Source organism: Tyto alba, unplaced genomic scaffold, assembly GCF_018691265.1.
Source record: "Tyto alba isolate M040663 unplaced genomic scaffold, T.alba_DEE_v4.0 Super-Scaffold_2, whole genome shotgun sequence".
Taxonomy (NCBI): Eukaryota; Metazoa; Chordata; class Aves; order Strigiformes; family Tytonidae; genus Tyto; species Tyto alba.
In genome coordinates this window covers 89710319-89728367 of record NW_024881282.1, presented here as the reverse complement: position 1 = coordinate 89728367, position 18049 = coordinate 89710319, and the positions used below count along the sequence as shown (strand labels likewise).

Genomic DNA, 18049 nt, shown 5'->3' with positions numbered 1-18049 from the left:
TGGATGGACACGTAGATCTGATGGGAGACACGTAGATCTGACGAGTGGGCGCATGGATCTGTTGGGTGGACATGTAGATCTGTTGGGTGGATGCGTAGATCTGATGGGTGGATGTGCAGATCTGTTGAGTGCACGTGTAGATCTGATGGGAGACACGTAGATCTGTTGAGTGGACGCAGAGATCTGATGGGTGGACGTGCAGATCTGATGGGTGGGCACATAGATCTGATGGGAGACACGTAGATCTGAGGAGTGGAAGCATGGATCTGATGGGTGGGCGCGTAGATCTGACGGGTGGCCACGCAGGTGGGATGGGTGGAGGTGCAGGTCTGACAGACGGATGTGCAGACCTGACAGGAGGATGGTGCCTCCATGGGCCAGCGTGGGCACCTTCATCTTCACCGCCGGGGCAGAAGCACTTCCGTGGGGACTCGGGAGCGTCCCACCCCAGCAAGGCCCTGTGGGTGGCCTGAGGGGGCTCCCTGGATCCCCACGGGCATCAACCATGGCTTTTTGGGGGCCACGGGGGCTTCTTCCAGTAGCACCCGAAGCAAACACCTCCCCAGGACCTGCAGCTGGGGCCGGGTGGTGGCTCCTGGGTGACACGGGCCGGGTGTCACCACCGCGGTGGCACCTCAGTGACCCTAAAAGCAAGAAGGGGATTTTTGGTTTCAGTTCCTTTTCTCAAAATTCTCAGTTGCTGACAGGAAGGGCCATGCTGGCACCATCAGCGGCTCCCTGGGGCTTTCCAGCCTTGATGAACCCAGGCATGGTGGAGAAATGATAAATATATTAATAAAATAAATATGTTAATAATTATAACAATAACTATAATAATGAATACAATAATAAATATAGTAGTAACAGAGGGGCAGAGGTCCCCCAAGCAAAGGGGACTTGGCCCCGCGATGGCACAACCATGTCACAGCAATGGGATGAGATGGCGGCTCATGAAAATTGGGCCGCGAAAAATAGGTGTAAAAATTCTGCAAAAAAAAAGGGATTTGAGGCTGGGAGCTGGTTCAGGAAGGGACCTGCTGATTCCTTGTGTTCCTGAGCCTGTAATTAATGCAAACGAGGTGAGCAACCGGAGTGTGGAGGGAATGGGGCAGAGTGTTGGGGTGGAGGAAGGAGCCGTCCTCCTCCTCCTTGTCACCGGCTTCAGGGGGGTCACACTGGACGCCCAGAAATGAGGGGAAATGCGCAAAGAAATCCACCAAACTCCCCGTTTTTTTACGCAGATTTTGGCAGTGGATTGGAGACTTGCTGGGGCTTGGGCTCCCGCTTCCTCGTGCCAGTAAAGTCACCGGGGACAGACTGTCGGCACTGCTGGTTTTGGGGTGATTTCTGCAAATTTGGGGTCAGATTTGGCCGGGCCCTTTGAGGAGAATCCTGAATCTTACCAGCTGGGCACGTTTCAGGGACAAGGGCTCTCCTGTGTCCCTGCTGTCCCCTTGTGTCCCCCCCTCCCCCCCAGGTCTGTCACCGAGGGCAGAAATCAATTATAAATTATGATTTTTATAAAATGCAAGCATCCCGCCGAGCTGGAGGGTCTCTGGGGCAGGGACAGCACAATTCAGGCAGATTTGGGCCAAGCGGGGCTGCGGGGTCAGCCAGGAGGCGCTCGTGAGGTGATTGCAGCCCCCGGGTGCGCTGGCCCTTTAAGGAGGAGGGGCGCTGGCCCTTTAAGGCCGGGGGCGCCGCGAACAGGTGCGGCGGTAATCACTGAGCTTCGGGGAGCAGCGGGGGCTGAGCGACGGGGAAAGCCACCAATGGGAAGTCAGAGTCAGCAGGCGGGCCAATGAGGGAGTGGGGCGGGCCGCTGGCCGGGGGTGCGGAGCGGTCAGTCACCTCAGGGCGCGGAGCCGGGCGGCGGGTCCCGTGTCGGGTGGGTCGGTCGGTCCCGAGTGGGTCGGTCCCGGGTGGGTCGGTCCCGGCTCGGCCATGGCGAGGCGGGCGGGGGGCGGCGCCGGGCCCCCCGGGGACGATTTCTCCTTCGTGAGCCCGACGGTGAAGTACGTGCTCTTCTTCTTCAACACGCTCTTCTGGGTGAGTGCGGGGGGGGGGGGGGGGGGCACCCGGAGCCCCCACGGGTGGGGGGTGACACGAGGGGGGTGACACCCGCCAGCACCGGCCGTTGGGCCCGATCCTGGCCCCGCGCAGGTGACGTCCCGCCCCCCCACGCAAGCGGTGACATTGGGGTGGGGGGGCAGAGAGACCCCTCTTGTCTCCAGGCCCCCCCCCCCCCCCCCCCCCCACGCAGGGACTTCCATGGTCTGGGGTCTTGGGGGACTTTTTTTTTTTTTTAATGTTTTTTTAAGGATTTTTAAAAAATTTTTTGGGGAGGATTCTTTTATGTTTTTTGGGCTTTTTTTTTAAAAATGTTTTTTGGGGGATTTTTTTTTTATGTTTTTGAGGATTATGGTTTTGGGGGAATTCTTTTAATATATTTGGGGGGATTTCTTGGGTTTTGGGGGGATTTATGTTTTTCGAGGATTTTTTAATGTTGAAAATGTTTTTGTGTTTTTTGAGGATTTTTTAAAAATATTTTTTGGGCGATTTTTTTAAGTTGTTTTGGGGGATTATCTTTATGGTTTTGGGGGAATTCTTTTAATATGTTTTTCAGGGATTCTTTTATGGTTTTTGGGGGATTTATGTTTTTGGGGGATTTTTAATGTTGAGGATTTTTTAAAAACAATTTTTTTGGGGATTTTTTTTTGCGTTTTTTGTGGGGGAATTCTAATGTGTTTTTTGAGGATTTATGTTTTTTGGGGGACTTTTTTATGGTGGGGATTTTTTTCATGTTTTTGAGGATTTGGTTTTTTTATGTTTTGGGTTGGACTTTTTTTACATTTTGTGGTTTTTTGTTTTTTTTTTAACGTTTCTTGGGGTGTTGTTTGTTTTGTTTTTTTTTTTTTCCTGAAGGTCGGAATTTTTTTCAAGGGCTTTCCCCACGTTTAAAATCGCATTTATTTTGAGGAAGTTTCTCACTTCCCCCAAACTCCATGCCCCGGGGTGGGGACGGGAGGGGGCTCTGTCCCCTCGGGACACGTTGGGGGTGACGAGGGGCCCCGGGGCAGCGGCTCAGCCCCCCCCCCCCCCCCGCCCTGCTCCGCAGGTGATCTCGATGGTGATGGTGGCGGTGGGGGTCTACGCCCGGCTGCTGAAGCACGCAGGTGAGGTCTGGGGGGGGGCTCGGGGCCCCTCGTTTTTTTTTTTTTTTTGGGGGGGGGGGTGTTGGTGGCCCCGGGGGGTGTCGGTGACGGCTGGCCGCGGCAGAGGCGGCGCTGGCCTGCCTGGCGGTGGATCCCGCCGTCCTGCTCGTCGCGGTGGGCGTCCTCACCTTCCTCATCACCTTCTGCGGCTGCGTGGGCTCCTTGCGGGAGAACATCTGCCTGCTGCAGGCGGTGAGTTTGGGGGGGGGGGTGTGTGTCCCCTCATGTCCGTGTTCCCCCCCCCCCGGGGGTGTCCCTCGGCGCCGGCGGTCTCCATCCCCGTCACGCTCCTCTCGCCCTCCTCGCAGTTCTGCATCTGCCTGACCGTCGTCTTCCTCCTGCAGCTGGCTGCTGGCGTGTTGGGCTTTGTCTTCTCTGATAAGGTAATAAATATTTGGGTTGGGGGGGGGGGGGCGGGCTGGGTGACCCCCAGCTTTGCCCCGTTGGGTGACGACCTTGCTGGTGTGTGTGTGTCCCCCCCTCATCGCGCAGGCGCGCGGGAAGGTCACCGAGATCATCAACGGTGCCATCGTGCATTACCGGGATGACCTGGACCTGCAGAACCTCATCGACTTTGGGCAGCGGGAGGTGCGGGGGGGATGGATGAAAAGGGGGGATGCACACACACCCCACACCCCCCCCCCCGCAAAAGTGGGGTGTCACTTGCTGCCCATGGTCCCAGTGTCCCTGTCCCGTCCCCTCCTCCCCAGTTCAGCTGCTGCGGGGGGGTCTCCTACAAGGACTGGTCCCAGAACATCTACTTCAACTGCACGGCCGCCAACCCCAGCCGGGAGCGCTGCTCCGTCCCCTTCTCCTGCTGCCTGCGGGACGCTGAGCAGGTGAGGACGGTGTCCTGGGGGTGAGGGGGGGGACACACCCACACACATCCCCCCCCCGGGTGTTTTTGGGGGGACCCCCACTCTGCACCTCTGATCCTGTCCCTTGAGGCTGCACTGAGCGCAGAGCCCCCGCACCCCAGGAGAGGGAACCCATCGGCAAAACATGGGAAGCTGGAGCACCCTCACAGTTTTGGGGGTGCTGTGGTGGGCTCGGGGTGAATTTGGGGGGGGGGTGGTGAGGCAGGGACCCTGTCACCCACCCCCCCCCCTCGGTGTTGTCCCTTGCAGGGGGGCTGTGGGTGATAAGGGGACGCAGCGGTGGAGGGATGGGGCTGGGGACACTAAGGAGGGGGACACCCTGACTGGTGGCTGAGGCAGAGCTCCCAGTTGCCCCCCCCGCCTTGTCCCCCAGCCCGGTGGGTTTCGTCCCCAACCCCTTTGTGTCCCCTCCTGTCCCCCCTCCCAGGCCGTGGTGAACACCCTGTGCGGGCGGGGGGTGCAGTCCAGGAGCTACCTGGAGGCCGGCGCCTTCATCTACACCAACGGCTGCATCGACAAACTGGTCAACTGGATCCACAGCAACCTCTTCTTACTGGGGGGCATCGCCCTGGGGCTGGCCCTCCCCCAGGTACCGGCGGGGCCTTCCTCCTGGTCTTCCTCCTGGCGGTCTTCCTCGCGGCCTTCCTCACCTCCTCTCCCTCTCCCGCACAGCTGGTGGGCATCTTGTTGGCTCAGATCCTCATCAACCAGATCAAAGACCAGGTCAAGCTGCAGCTCTACAACCAGCAACACCGGGCAGACCCTTGGTACTGAGCCCGCGTGCCCGTCCCCGCAGCGTCGGGGAGACGCAGCCTCGACGGTGAATTTATTGTTTTTTTTGTTTTTTTTTTTTTTTTTTTTCCCGAACGCCGGATCCGTAGGGAGAGCTGAAGGGGTTTTGCTGGAGAAGAGGGAGGTTGGAGAGGGACGCTGGGGATTCGGTGGGCTCGGCAGCCGGTGCTGTGTTTGCTGGGATGTGCCGTGCTGCTCCGCGCGACTTGTTTTTGGGGGGGGGGGGGGGGGGGGGGGGAACGTGACTGAACCGCCCCCAGTGAGCCGCTGTCTGTCTGTCCGGGGGAGTGAGAGGCGGCGCGCAGGTCGTGCTTGGATGTGGGCGTCCTGTCTGTCTGTCCTCTCCTGATCTGTGCACCGCGCTGCCTTCGCCCCCGGGGTGGGGAGAGGGAATTGGGGGTGTCGCCCCCCGTCGCTGGGTGCCACAAACTCCGCCGGCTCCGTCCTGCTGTCCCTGGGGGACGGACACACAGCCAAGGGTTTCGTGCTGTCCTGGCCGCCCTGGAAGAAAAAAGAACAGGAGGGTGTCCCGTCGCTGAACCCCTCCCCGCTGAGCCCCATGGGGAGGAGGGGACGGTCCCCTGTCCCCCCGAGGGCTCAGTGCCGGGCTGAGACGTTTCCCTTTGGGTTTCAGGGGGGAATAAAGAGAGACAAAGCCAGAGCCTGCGGTCTCGGGGGGGTGGGGGGGACACGACATCGCCGGGGCTTTGGGCCATGGCTCCGTGGGGACACGGTGCTTGGGGACAGCCCCTTCGCCCCCCGTCATCGCAACAGATTGGGGGGGGGGGGGGGGGGGGCGGCTGCCGGACCCCCCAAAAAAAAAGGGGGCGGGGGGGGGGCAGCAAGGCAAACTTCTGCCCCAGGGAAGAGCCTGCAAAATTTTGGGGTGCTGCATCGCAGGCCTGCAGCCTCGCTGCTGCTTTTCAGAGTCATCGCGAAGCGTGGGTGGAGCTTGGGGTTTTTTTTTGTTGTTTTTTTTTTTTTTTTTTTTCTTAATTTTTTTTTTTTTCCTTCTCCTCGGGCTGGGTGGTCCCGCCGCGGAGGGAGACGGGATGCAGCCTGGCGCCCGGCCCTTTGTGTGTGGCCGGGAGGCACCGAGGCAGGCCGGGGTTGGCCCCGTGTCCCCCTGCCACCTCCCCGTGCTGTTTTGTCCCCCCCCCCCCCCCCCCCCAGCTTTTGGCTGGGGTGGCCCAGGGCTTTTGGGGACCGAGGTGGCCTGATCCTGCCCCAGCATCAGCCAAAGTGGCCCCTGGTCCCCTCCAGCATCCCCTGGCCAGGTGCTCCCCCACCAAAGAGTGATGTTCCTCCCCCCCCCCCCCAAAAAAAAAGATTATCACCCCAAAAGAGCAACTTCCAAAAAAGTCCAGCCCCCCCCCGCCCCGCTAAAAGGAACTTCGCTCTCCAAAACGTTTCTCTTCCACCCAAAAGCCACCTCATCCCCCCACCAAATTGTGGCTTGTCACCCAAGAAAGTAATTTTTTCCCCAAAAAAGTGATCACTTCTCCAAAGAATCACTCCTCCCCTCCAAAAGTTACTCTTCTCCTCAAAATTTCTCTTCCAAAGAGCTATTTCTCCCCCCAAAAGCAAGTTATCTCCAAAAGGGTGGCTTCTTCCCCCCCCCCCCCCCCCAAAAAAGTGTTTTTCCTCTCAAAAAAAAGTCTATTTCTCCCCAGAAAGCAACTTTTCTCCCTCCACAGGGGACTTTTCTCCCCCCAAAACAACTTACCCCTCAAAAAAGTAACTGCAAAAGAGACTTTTGTTCCCAAAAAGCAACTTTTCTCCCCCCCAGAAGTGGCTTTTGTCTACCAAGTGACATTTCCTCTCTCAAAAGTACCTTCCCCTTCAAAAAAGAAACTTTTCTTTCCCCTCTCAAGTGACTCTTGTCCTCAAAAACTTCTCTTACCCTCAAAATAACTGCCCCTGCAAGTGACTTTTATCCACAAAAATAAACTTTTCTCTCCAACTAAAGTGGCTTTTGTCCCCCTAAACTGACTTTCCCCCCCAAAAAGTGGCTTCTCGTCCCCCAAGTCGACTTTTCTCTTCCAAAAAATGACTTTTTCTTCCCCAAAAGTAACTTTCCCCCGAAAAGACTGACTTATCCAACCTTTCTCCTCTTAAAGTGACTTAGCTCCCTAAAAAACTTTTCCAAAAATGTGCCTTCTCTGCCAAAAAAAGCAACTTTACCCCCCCAAGGTAACTTTTTGCTCCCTCAAAACAACTTTTGTCTTCCCCAAACCCGGCTTCTCTACCTGAAAAAGTAACTTTCCCCCCTCCCAAATCCAACTTCTCTCCGAAAAAAAGATCATCTTCTCCACCAACGCGACTCCTCCCCCTTCCAAAGCAGCATTTCCCCTCCCTAAAACCAACTTTCCCCTCCCAAAACCCAGTATTTCCCCCCCAAACCAACTTCCCCCCGCCGCGGGAGAACAACTCTCTTCCCTCCTCCTTGAGCGGGAGTCCCGTCCTCAAACTCCCATTTTTCTCCTCAAAAACGGATCCCCTCTTTGCCCACTCCCCCCCCCCCCCCCAATTAACTTTTTCCTCACAAAAAGCCACTTTCCTCCCCCAAAACTCTTCCCCTCCCTGCCAGCTCCAGAAAAAGTAACTTTTTCCTCACAAAAAGCCACTTTCCTCCCCCAAAACTCTTCCCCTCCCTGCCAGCTCCAGAAAAAGTATTTTTTTCCTCACAAAAAGCCACTGTCCTCCCCAAAAACTCTTCCCCTCCCTGTCAGCTCCAGAAAAAGTAACTTTTTCCTCACAAAAAGCCACTTTCCTCCCCAAAAACTCTTCCCCTCCCTGTCAGCTCCAGAAAAAGTAACTTTTTCCTCACAAAAAGCCACTTTCCTCCCCAAAAACTCTTCCCCTCCCTGCCAGCTCCAGAAAAAGTAACTTTTTCCTCACAAAAAGCCACTTTCCTCCCCAAAAACTCTTCCCCTCCCTGCCAGCTCCAGAAAAAGTAATTTTTTCCTCACAAAAAGCCACTTTCCTCCCCAAAAACTCTTCCCCTCCCTGTCAGCTCCAGAAAAAGTAACTTTTTCCTCACAAAGCCACTTTCCTTCTCAAAAACTCGTCCTCCTCCCTGCCCGCTCCAAAAAAAGTAACTTTTTCCTCACAAAAAACCACTTTTCCCCTCAAAAACTCGTCCCTCCCCCGCCCGCTCACGAACTTTTTCCTCCCAAAAAGCCACTTTCCCCACTCAAACGCCCGTCCCCTCCCTGCGCGCTTCAAAAAAAAAAAACAAAAAACAAACTTTTTCCTCACAAAAAGCCCCTTTTCCCCTCAAAAACTCGTCCCCTCTCTGCCAGCTCCAGAAAAAGTAACTTTTTCCTCACAAAAAGCCCCTTTTCCCCTCAAAAACTCGTCCCCTCTCTGCCCGCTCAAAAAAATTTAACTTTTCCTCACAAAAAGCCACTTTTCCCCTCAAAAACTCGTCTCTCTCCCGCCCGCTCCAGAAAAAAGACCAACTTTTTCCTCACAAAGCCACTTTCCTTCTCAAAAACTCGTCCTCCTCCCTGCCCGCTCCAAAAAAAGTAACTTTTTCCTCCCAAAAAACCACTTTTCCCCTCAGAAACTCGTCCCTCCCCCGCCCGCTCACGAACTTTTTCCTCCCAAAAAGCCACTTTCCCCACTCAAACGCCCGTCCCCTCCCTGCGCGCTTCAAAAAAAAAAAAAAAAAAAAAAAGGAACTTTTTCCTCACAAAAAGCCCCTTTTCCCCTCAAAAACTCGTCCCCTCTCTGCCAGCTCCAGAAAAAGTAACTTTTTCCTCACAAAAAGCCCCTTTTCCCCTCAAAAACTCGTCCCCTCTCTGCCAGCTCCAGAAAAAGTAACTTTTTCCTCACAAAAAGCCCCTTTTCCCCTCAAAAACTCGTCCCCTCTCTGCCAGCTCCAGAAAAAGTAACTTTTTCCTCACAAAAAGCCCCTTTTCCCCTCAAAAACTCGTCCCCTCTCTGCCAGCTCCAGAAAAAGTAACTTTTTCCTCACAAAAAGCCCCTTTTCCCCTCAAAAACTCGTCCCCTCTCTGCCAGCTCCAGAAAAAGTAACTTTTTCCTCACAAAAAGCCCCTTTTCCCCTCAAAAACTCGTCCCCTCTCTGCCAGCTCCAGAAAAAAGTAACTTTTTCCTCACAAAAAGCCCCTTTTCCCCTCAAAAACTCGTCCCCTCTCTGCCAGCTCCAGAAAAAGTAACTTTTTCCTCACAAAAAGCCCCTTTTCCCCTCAAAAACTCGTCCCCTCTCTGCCCGCTCAAAAAAATTTAACTTTTCCTCACAAAAAGCTACTTTTCCCCTCAGAAACTCGTCCCTCCCCCGCCCGCTCCCGAACTTTTTCCTCCCCAAAAGCCACTTTCCCCACTCAAACGCCCGTCCCCTCCCTGCGCGCTCCAAAAAAAAAAAAAAAAAAAAGAAGGAACTTTTTCCTCACAAAAAGGCCCCTTTTCCCCTCCGGAGCGGGCTGCCCCCCCGCGCCGCCTCTCCTCAGCCCGCCCCGGCGGGGGGCGCGGGGCCGCGGCGGGCCGGGCCGCGCTGAGGGAGGAGGAGGAGGAGGAGGAGGAGGAGGAGGAGGAGGAGGAGGAGGAGCAGCGGCCCCGCTCCGCTCTCGGCGAGCTCAACAAAGGGCGTCGGGGCATGGCGGGGGCCGGGGCCGGGGCCGGGCCGCCCGCCTAGCGCCGGTGCGGGCCGGGATGGCGGCGCAGGGCGGCGGGTGGCGGTGGGCGCTGGTGATGGCGTTGGCGCTGGGCGGCCGCCGCTGCTGCTGCCCCGCCGCCCCCTTCCTCAACGCTTCGGCCGTGCCCGAGCGCTGCCGCCGGCCCGCGCCCTGCGAACGGCTCCGGTACGGTGCCTGCCTGGGCTCGGCCCTGCCCTACGCCGCCACCTCCACGCTGCTGGCCGCCGACTCCGCCTCGCAGGAGGAGGCTCACGGAAAGCTGCTGCTCTGGTCCGGTACGGGCGGGGCGGGACCGGGGACGGGACCGGGGGGGGGCCCTGCGCGGTATAGAGGGGCGGGGGGGCACGCGGGGGTCTGGGAAAGGCCCGCGACGGGGCGGGGGGGGGGGGGGATACGGGGCGCCGGGGAGCGTTGTGAAGGGGAACCGGGGGTGGGGGTGTGAGCGGTGTGGCAGGGGCCTGGGGGTGGGTGCAGGATAGAGGGGAGCAGTATAGTGGGGGACGGGGTGGGTGCGATAGAGAAAACTATAGCGAGAGCCTGGGGATGGGTGTAGGGTGGAAAACTTTATAGCGGGGGCCAGGGGATGGGTGCAGGTTAGAAAACTTTATAGTGGGGGTCTGGGGATGGGTGTAGGGTGGAAAACTTTATAGCGGGGGCCTGGGGGTGGGTGCAGGATAGAAAACTTTATAGCGGGGGCCTGGGGATGGGTGTAGGGTGGAAAACTTTATAGTGGGGGCCTGGGGATGGGTGCAGGATAGAAAACTTCATAGTGGGGTTCTGGGGATGGGTGCAGGATAGAAGACTTTATAGTGGGGGCCTGGGGATGGGTGTAGGGTGGAAAACTTTATAGTGGGGGCCTGGGGGTGGGTGCAGGATAGAAAACTTTATAGCGGGGGCCTGGGGATGGGTGTAGTATAGAAAACTTTATAGCGGGGGCCTGGGGATGGGTGCAGGATAGAAAACTTTATAGTGGGGTTCTGGGGATGGGTGCAGGATAGAAAACTTTATAGCGGGGGCCTGGGGGTGGGTGCAGGATAGAAAACTTTATAGCGGGGGCCTGGGGGTGGGTGCAGTGTGGAGGGGAGCAGTATGGTGGGGGACAGGGGGGGTGGGCAGTATAGAAAACTGTATAGCGAGAGCCTGGCGATGGGTATAGTATAAAAAGCTGAGAAAACTGTATAGCGGGGGCCTGGGGATGGGTGCACTGTAGAGGGGAGCAGTATAGTGGGGGACAGGGGGTGGGTGCGATAGAGAAAACTCTATAGTGGGGGCCTGGGGATGGGTGTAGGATAGAAAACTTTGTAGCGGGGGCCAGGGGATGGGTGCAGTATAGAAAACTTTATAGTGGGGTTCTGGGGATGGGTGCAGCGTAGAGGCTAGCAGTATAGTGGGGGACAGGGGGTGGGTGCAGCGTAGAAAACTGTAGCAGGGATCTGGGGATGGGTGCAGGATAGAGGGGAGCTGTATGGTGGGGGACGGGGGGTGGGTGCAGCGTAGAAAACTGTATAGCAGGGGCCTGGAGGTGGGTACAGTGTAGAGGGGAGCAGTATAGCAGGGAACGGGGGTGGAGGTATAATAGGGGGGGCCAGGCATGGGTGCGGTATAGAGGGGGAGACAGGGTACAGTACAGGGGGGGCCTGGAGCTGGGTATAGCGCTATAGCAGGGGTCTGGGGACAGGCAGGGCACTCGGGGGTGTTTGGGGGGGGGGGGGGAGTCTGGGTGCTGCATGTGCCGGTGCCACCTCTGCCGGGCTCTGCCCCGTGTCCCCAGTGGGGCTGGAGGAGGGGGGGGACACACGCACACGGGGACGGGGACAGTGACGCCGCTGTCCCCCCAGGCCTGCGCAACGCCCCGCGCTGCTGGGACGTCATCCAGCCCCTGCTCTGCGCCGTCTACATGCCCAAGTGTGAGGACGGGCAGGTGGAGCTGCCCAGCCAGACCCTCTGCCAGGCCACCCGGGCGCCCTGCACCATCGTGGAGCGCGAGCGCGGCTGGCCCGACTTCCTCAAGTGCACGCCCGACCGTTTCCCCGAGGGATGCCCGGTACGGACACGGGGGGGAAAGGGACACGGAGCGGGGGATGCCCCGCCACGCTGCCGCGGGCTCCAAATCCCCCCACGGGGCAGCCCGGGCATGCCGGCAGCGCAGCCTTCACCATCGGGGGTGCTGCCTCCTCCTCCTCACGCACCCCCTACCCACCCCCCCGCTTCTCTTCCTGCGGCAGAACGAGGTGCAGAACATCAAGTTCAACAGCTCGGGGCAGTGCGAGGCGCCGCTGGTGCGGACGGACAACCCCAAGAGCTGGTACGAGGACGTGGAGGGTTGCGGCATCCAGTGCCAGAACCCGCTCTTCACCGACCAGGAGCACCGCGAGATGCACGTCTACATCGCCGCCTTCAGCTCCGTCACCATCTTCTGCACCTTCTTCACCCTGGTGAGGCACGGCGGGGGGGGGGGGACGGGCACGCGGGAGGTGTCCCCGAAAGGGGACCGGGCACCAAGCTGCCCCTTTCTCCTCCCTGCCAGGCCACGTTCGTCGCTGACTGGAGGAACTCCAACCGCTACCCCGCCGTCATCCTCTTCTACGTCAACGCCTGCTTCTTTGTGGGCAGCATCGGCTGGCTGGCGCAGTTCATGGACGGCGCCCGCGACGAGATCGTGTGCCGGGCCGACGGCACCATGAGGCTGGGGGAACCCACGTACGTGTCCCCTCCGTCCCCATCCCACCGCGCGCCAAGAGGTGTCCCCGAACCCAAGGAGGGATCTCGGCGTTTCTCGGCCTTTTTGGGAGCGCGGAGGGTGCTCCGCTCTTGGGGTGGGAGAGGTCTTCCTCCCCATGTCTTCCTGGGGAGGTTGGTGACGCTCCTGTCTCATTCCCCCCCCTGTAGCTCCAACGAGACGCTCTCCTGCGTCATCATCTTCGTCATCGTTTACTACTCGCTGATGTCGGGTGTCATCTGGTTCGTCATGCTGACCTACGCCTGGCACACCTCCTTCAAGGCGCTGGGCACCACCTACCAACCGCTGCTGGGCAAGACCTCCTACTTCCACCTCATCACCTGGTCCATCCCCTTCGTCCTCACCGTGGCCATCCTGGCCGTGGCGCAGGTAACGCGACCGGGGCCGCGGGTCCTCCTGCGGGGAGGGGTGGCCGCAGCTGACTGACCCCCTCCGTCCCCATCTCTGCCAGGTGGACGGTGACTCCGTCAGCGGCATCTGCTTCGTTGGGTACAAGAACTACCGCTACCGGGCCGGCTTCGTCCTGGCCCCCATCGGGCTCGTCCTCATCGTGGGGGGCTATTTCCTCATCCGGGGTAGGCGTGGGCTCACCCCGGCGTGGGGAAGGGGACGCCATGGGCGTCCCCCATCAACCCTGACCACCTCGTCCCTCCACCGCAGGGGTCATGACGCTCTTCTCCATCAAGAGCAACCACCCCGGGCTGCTGAGCGAGAAGGCGGCCAGCAAGATCAACGAGACCATGCTGCGGCTGGGTAAGCGGCGCTCCGTCGCCACCGTTTTTGTGGGAATTTGAGTGGGAACGGGGGATGTTTTGTCCCCTGAACCCAGACAGCCCCATCCCACCTTCCTGGGGGTGGCTGCGGTGGTGGGGACGAAGCTGTAGCGACATCCTAAACCAAGGATGTCCCACTTCTCTTCCAGGCATCTTCGGCTTCTTGGCCTTCGGCTTTGTCTTCATCACTTTCGGTTGCCACTTCTATGACTTCTTCAACCAGGCGGAGTGGGAGCGCAGCTTTCGGGAATACGTCCTGTGAGTGGGACCCACCAGCGTTGCCACCCCATCGTCACTCCGCAGAGCTGTAGGGTGTCGTTGGGCGTCCCCCCTCCTTACGGCCACCGTCCTTGTGTCTGTCCCCCCCCCCCCCCAGCTGCGAGGCCAACGTGACCATCGCCACCCAGACCAACAAGCCCATCCCGGACTGCGAGATCAAGAACCGGCCCAGCCTACTGGTGGAGAAGATCAACCTCTTTGCCATGTTCGGCACCGGCGTCTCCATGAGCACCTGGGTCTGGACCAAGGCCACCCTGCTCATCTGGAAGCGCACCTGGTGCAGGTGGGACCCCAGGGACGCCACCCCAGCTCCGTGGAGCCGTTCCTGCTTCACCCGACGTCCTGAGATGGTGGAGGTCGTCCCCAAATTTCTGCCCGTCCGCTCGATGGGTTGTGGGCTCGCAGCAGAGAGCGGTTCGGGAAAACGGGGCGGCCTCTCCCGTTTTGTAGGTGTCTCATGGCCTGTTTGGGGGACGCCTCCGTCCCCAGGGGACCCATCCGACGCGGTCCCCAGCCCTTGGTGTCCCTGTCTAGAGGAGGGGAGGGTCCCTGTCCCCCCAGCTACAACGCCTGCGGTCGTGTGTCCCCTGTCCCTGGGCCACCCCGTGTCCCTGCTCTGACCCGCCCGCGTCCCCAGGCTGACGGGGCAGAGCGACGACCAGCCCAAGAGAATCAAGAAGAGCAAGATGATCGCGAAGGCCTTCTCCAAGCGCAAGGAGCTGCTGCGCGACCCGGGCCAGGAGTTGTCCTTCAGCATGCACACCGTCTCGCACGACGGCCCCGTGGGTACGTCCCCGTGGGAAGGGGCCGCCTCGGCAGCCCCCCGGGGTCCCCACCTTCACCCGGGGCTCCCCCGTTGCCGTTGCAGCTGGTTTAGCGTTCGACGTCAACGAGCCGTCGGCGGATGTGTCCTCGGCGTGGGCCCAGCACGTCACCAAGATGGTGGCCAGGAGAGGGGCTATCCTGCCTCAGGACATCTCCGTGACGCCCGTGGCGACGCCTGGCAAGTCCTTGGGGGGATCATTTGGGACATCTCGGGGTGGGGGGTGAGGGATGAGCTGGGTTGAGGGGTGCTGGGGTTGGCGGGGGGGAGCGCAGGGGGGGGACGCGGCTGCTCTGACCCGCCCCGTGTCCCGCAGTGCCACCGGAGGAGAGGGCCAACCTCTGGGTGGTGGAGGCCGACGTTTCCCCCGAGCTGCAGAAACGCAACGCCCGCAAGAAGAAACGGAGGAAGAAGAAGAAGAAGGAGGTATGCCCAGATCCCGAGCGCTGCTTGGGGGGCTCCACAGCCCCCCTGGCTCCCAGCACCGTCCCTCGCCTGCCCCGGCTGCCCCCCCAGCCCTGCCTGGTCGCCTTCGCCCCCGATGTCATCCCGGGGCTCCCGCCCGGTCAGCCCGAAGCCGCTTTCGCCGGGGGGCCGTGGGACAGCCGTCGCAGAGCCAACGTCTTCCACCTCATCAGCAACCCCTTCTGCCCCGAGAGCGGGACCCCGGAGGAGGAGAGCCCCGGCCCCAGCACCGGGCGCTGGCAGCACAACGGGGGTCCGCTCTGGCCCCCCGACCCCGGCACCCTGCCCCGCGGCGGGGGGCCCAGGACTCAGGGCCGACGGGCCGGCTTGGCCCCCATCCACTCCCGGACCAACCTGGTGGACGCGGAGCTGCTGGACGCCGATTCGGACTTTTAAAACCCCGGCGGGATGTTGGCGAGGGGACGAGGACGCTTGGAGTGACACCCAAAGCCTCGTCCTGCACGGACAACCTGCGAGGGGGCCACCGGAGCCCACCCCGTCCCGCCGGGACCCGCGCCGAGCACCCCGCCGGCCTGGCCACCGCCCACTCCTCCCCTCGGAGGACGACGTTTCTCCCCACGTCGCCCAGGCTTGATGCAAGACGCCGGCAGAAAGCTTTTGGGGGCGTCCCCCTCTCCGGCGTCGCCGGGTGAAGAGAAACGGGGTGTCGGTGGAACAAACCCCACCCAGGTCCTGCAGGGATTTAAGGACAGTTGAATCGATTTGCCAGCCGACGAGGACGGGGTGGCCCTCCCGTGACAGCGGGCGAGCGGAGGTCAGGGTAGATTTGTGGTGAGTTTTGTCCCACATCCAGGGGTGCTGGGACCCGCTGACACCCCCTCACTCACCCTCTGCCCCCGCCCACGGCGAGATGGTACGTAGAGCTTACGAACACTTGTGCCAATAGGTTGTTTTTTGTTGGTTTTTTTTTTTTTTGTTGTTCTGTTTTTTTACATTTTTTAATTTTTAAATCTTTGTATAATACGCCGAGATGTGACGGCCGGGCACGGCCTCCGCTCGGGTGCTGCGGCCGAGAGCGGGATGAGCTGCCCTGCCTCTCCCCGTCACGGGGCGGCAGCAGCATCCCCCGGGGTACGCCCGTTTTTTTTGGGTGCACCCCAGTTTCTTCAGGGGTCCCAAAGTGCCTTCCAGCTCCTCAGAGAGCTGAACCAGACCCAACCCGGAGGCTTGGTGGGACGGTGGTCCCCGGCCACAGGAGACGGGGGGCCGTGTTGGGGTGCACGGGTGCTCCCTGAGCCATGATGCAAAAAAAAAAAAAAAAAAAATAAAAAAAAATTAAACTTTAAAACCCCGGGGCGCGCAAGGCGGGCCGGGGTCACCTTTGCTGTCTGGGTGCACCAGCCCCTTGAGCAAAGGGGTTTTTTTATTATTTTTTTAAGAAGAAAAACCCAAGTTACAGCGAACCTGGCCGAGCCCTGAGGTAGGAGGACTCCAGTCCCTGCTGGTGTTTTGTATCTGTCCATTATCCCTATCCATGTTTTTATTAAATCCTGGTAGGCTCCTGGCTTTCTCGCTATCCCGGTGACCTCCACGGGTTCATTTTTGCTGTGTAAAGGAAAACCCTCCTGTATCAGTATTAAATTTGCCAAGTTTCCATTGCCAGCGGCTGCCCTGGGCTCTTTGGGGAGGTATCGAGTGCGGGGAAACGTCGTGGGGTTCGGTCCTTTCTGCTAAAAGGCCTCCGACCGCTTTAGAAACCACTGCAAAGTGCTTTAAAAAACACTTTAAAGTGCTTTAAACGCCCCGTCCCGGCCGTTTCGCCGGCGGAAGGCAGGTGTGGGGGGCTGGAAACGGCTGCGGGTGCTACCGGGACCTTTTGGGGGGACACTCACCGGGCTTCGGCGGGGAAGTTGGGGGGCTCGGGGGGGGGGGGGGGGCCCTTTGCCAGCAGATGGCACTACGGGCTTAAATATCCCCAAACCCTCCGTTGGGTGACTCCCGTTTCGGGGTGCTGCTGGGTGCCGCGGCTGGAGCGGGGTCCCAGGCTGTGCGGTTGGTGCTTTTGGGGGTCAAACGCTGCTTTGGGGAAGTGTCTTTTTTTAATTATTGTTATTTTGCTTGGGAGCGCTTGGTATTTCCCAGAGAGCAAGCACCCCTCTGAAATCCGGGTGGAATTGGCTGGTGAAAAATTGCGTTTTCCTGATGTTTTTTTGGTGAGGGAACCGTTGCTGTCGCAGGGCTCTGTGCTGGGGCGCGTGGGCAGTGGGAAGCCTGAGCGAAGGCTGGTTCATCCAGGGCGAAACAAAATGTTTCTCTACCTTTATTTTTGTGGGCTTTCTTTGCTCTTTATCTATATTTTATTTTTGTGAGGGTTTTTTTTTAAAAAAAAGAAAAATGGATTGAAGCAGCTGCTCCTAAATGATACATTGTTTTGAAACAAAAAGCTAAAATACTTTAATTTTGTAAACTACAGGAGACATCCGGACCCCACCACATCCCCTGTGTTTTCCCCCTCAGGCACCAAAAATGCCCCCTTGATTTGGCACATGGGGACAAAAGCATTTTTTTTAAGGAAGAAAAAAAAAGCATTTATCCCGGGAAAACCCCCCTCTTCCTCGCAAGGGGCTCAGCAGATGGAACCAGCTCTTTGCTCTAGCGGGGAAAAACGAGACGCAACCACCAAAACCCCACCATTTAAAGAGGGTTATGAGTCAAAAATCCTGGTTAGAAGGGATGGAGTGCCTGTTAGAGGATAAATTCAGCCCCACGTGATGCTGTGCCCGGAGCATCCTGCCCTGGCACCGGGGCTCCCCCCCGCCCCCCCCGAAAAGCGGTCGGTGACCATCGTGGCTGCTCCTGGTGCCGTACGCTCCCTGGGGTCAAGCTCTGCAGGGGGAATAAATAAGAATTCAGAATAAAAACGAAGGCGGCGGCGGCGGGGAGGTGCCTTTGCCGTGCCTCCCCCGCCCTTTCGGCTCCGGGGGGGTTTTCCTCCGGCCGGGGCCGGGGAGCGCAGCGGCCGGCAGCCGCCGCCGCGGGTTTCCCCGACCCGATGCCACTCGTAGGGAAACCACAGCCAGGAAACCGCGGGCGGGAGCGGCGAAGGCCGTGCGGTTGCCCGCAGCAGCGTTCACACGTGGGACAGGAGAAGGGACCCGACACCCTCCCCGGGGTGGCTGAGCCGGAGATCCCTCCCCTGGGGCGGATTTATTTTTATTTTTTTTAAGGGAGAGGGAGAAGGGTGGAGCAGGGCCTCCCCTATCCTCGGCACCCTCACGCTGGGGTTCGGGACGTTCCTGCTCCCCGCGCCGCGTCCCCTGAAGCTTTCGCCAAGAGCGTCTTCTCCCTCCGGCTCCTTCAGCGCCTGGGAAGGTTATTGGTGAATTTTAAGGACCTGAGGGACAAATCTCCTCCCTGCGGTGACCCAGACGTCACCCGCTCAGCTCCTCGGCTGGCAAAACC

The 18049-nt window shown here is 59.1% G+C and overlaps 2 protein-coding genes across 6 annotated transcripts; both read left to right on the top strand.

The window, feature by feature from the left end:
- The first annotated feature begins 938 nt into the window (after window positions 1-938).
- TSPAN33 (tetraspanin 33) lies at window positions 939-5546 on the top strand. 5 transcript variants are annotated; one of them, XM_042793353.1, is made up of 8 exons: window positions 945-2049; window positions 3119-3176; window positions 3280-3407; window positions 3524-3598; window positions 3708-3803; window positions 3926-4054; window positions 4521-4682; window positions 4766-4992. In XM_042793353.1, exons 1-8 carry the CDS (start codon window positions 1945-1947, stop codon window positions 4865-4867), a joined length of 855 nt encoding a protein of 284 aa, XP_042649287.1. In that variant the 5' UTR covers window positions 945-1944; the 3' UTR covers window positions 4868-4992. The 5 variants fall into 5 exon arrangements, with proteins under 5 accessions (XP_042649284.1, XP_042649285.1, XP_042649283.1 ...); XM_042793350.1 differs by having other exon boundaries at window positions 939-2049; window positions 3560-3598; window positions 4521-5546; XM_042793349.1 differs by having other exon boundaries at window positions 941-2049; window positions 4521-5546.
- Window positions 5547-9449: 3903 nt separating this feature from the next.
- Window positions 9450-16249, top strand: SMO (smoothened, frizzled class receptor). Its single transcript, XM_042793383.1, has 12 exons — window positions 9450-9821; window positions 11385-11590; window positions 11772-11981; window positions 12074-12246; window positions 12436-12655; window positions 12738-12861; window positions 12947-13039; window positions 13209-13317; window positions 13436-13621; window positions 13976-14124; window positions 14207-14341; window positions 14478-16249. The coding sequence occupies exons 1-12, from the start codon at window positions 9563-9565 to the stop codon at window positions 15020-15022; spliced, it is 2409 nt and encodes an 802-aa protein (XP_042649317.1). The 5' UTR covers window positions 9450-9562; the 3' UTR covers window positions 15023-16249.
- Window positions 16250-18049: the final 1800 nt, after the last annotated feature.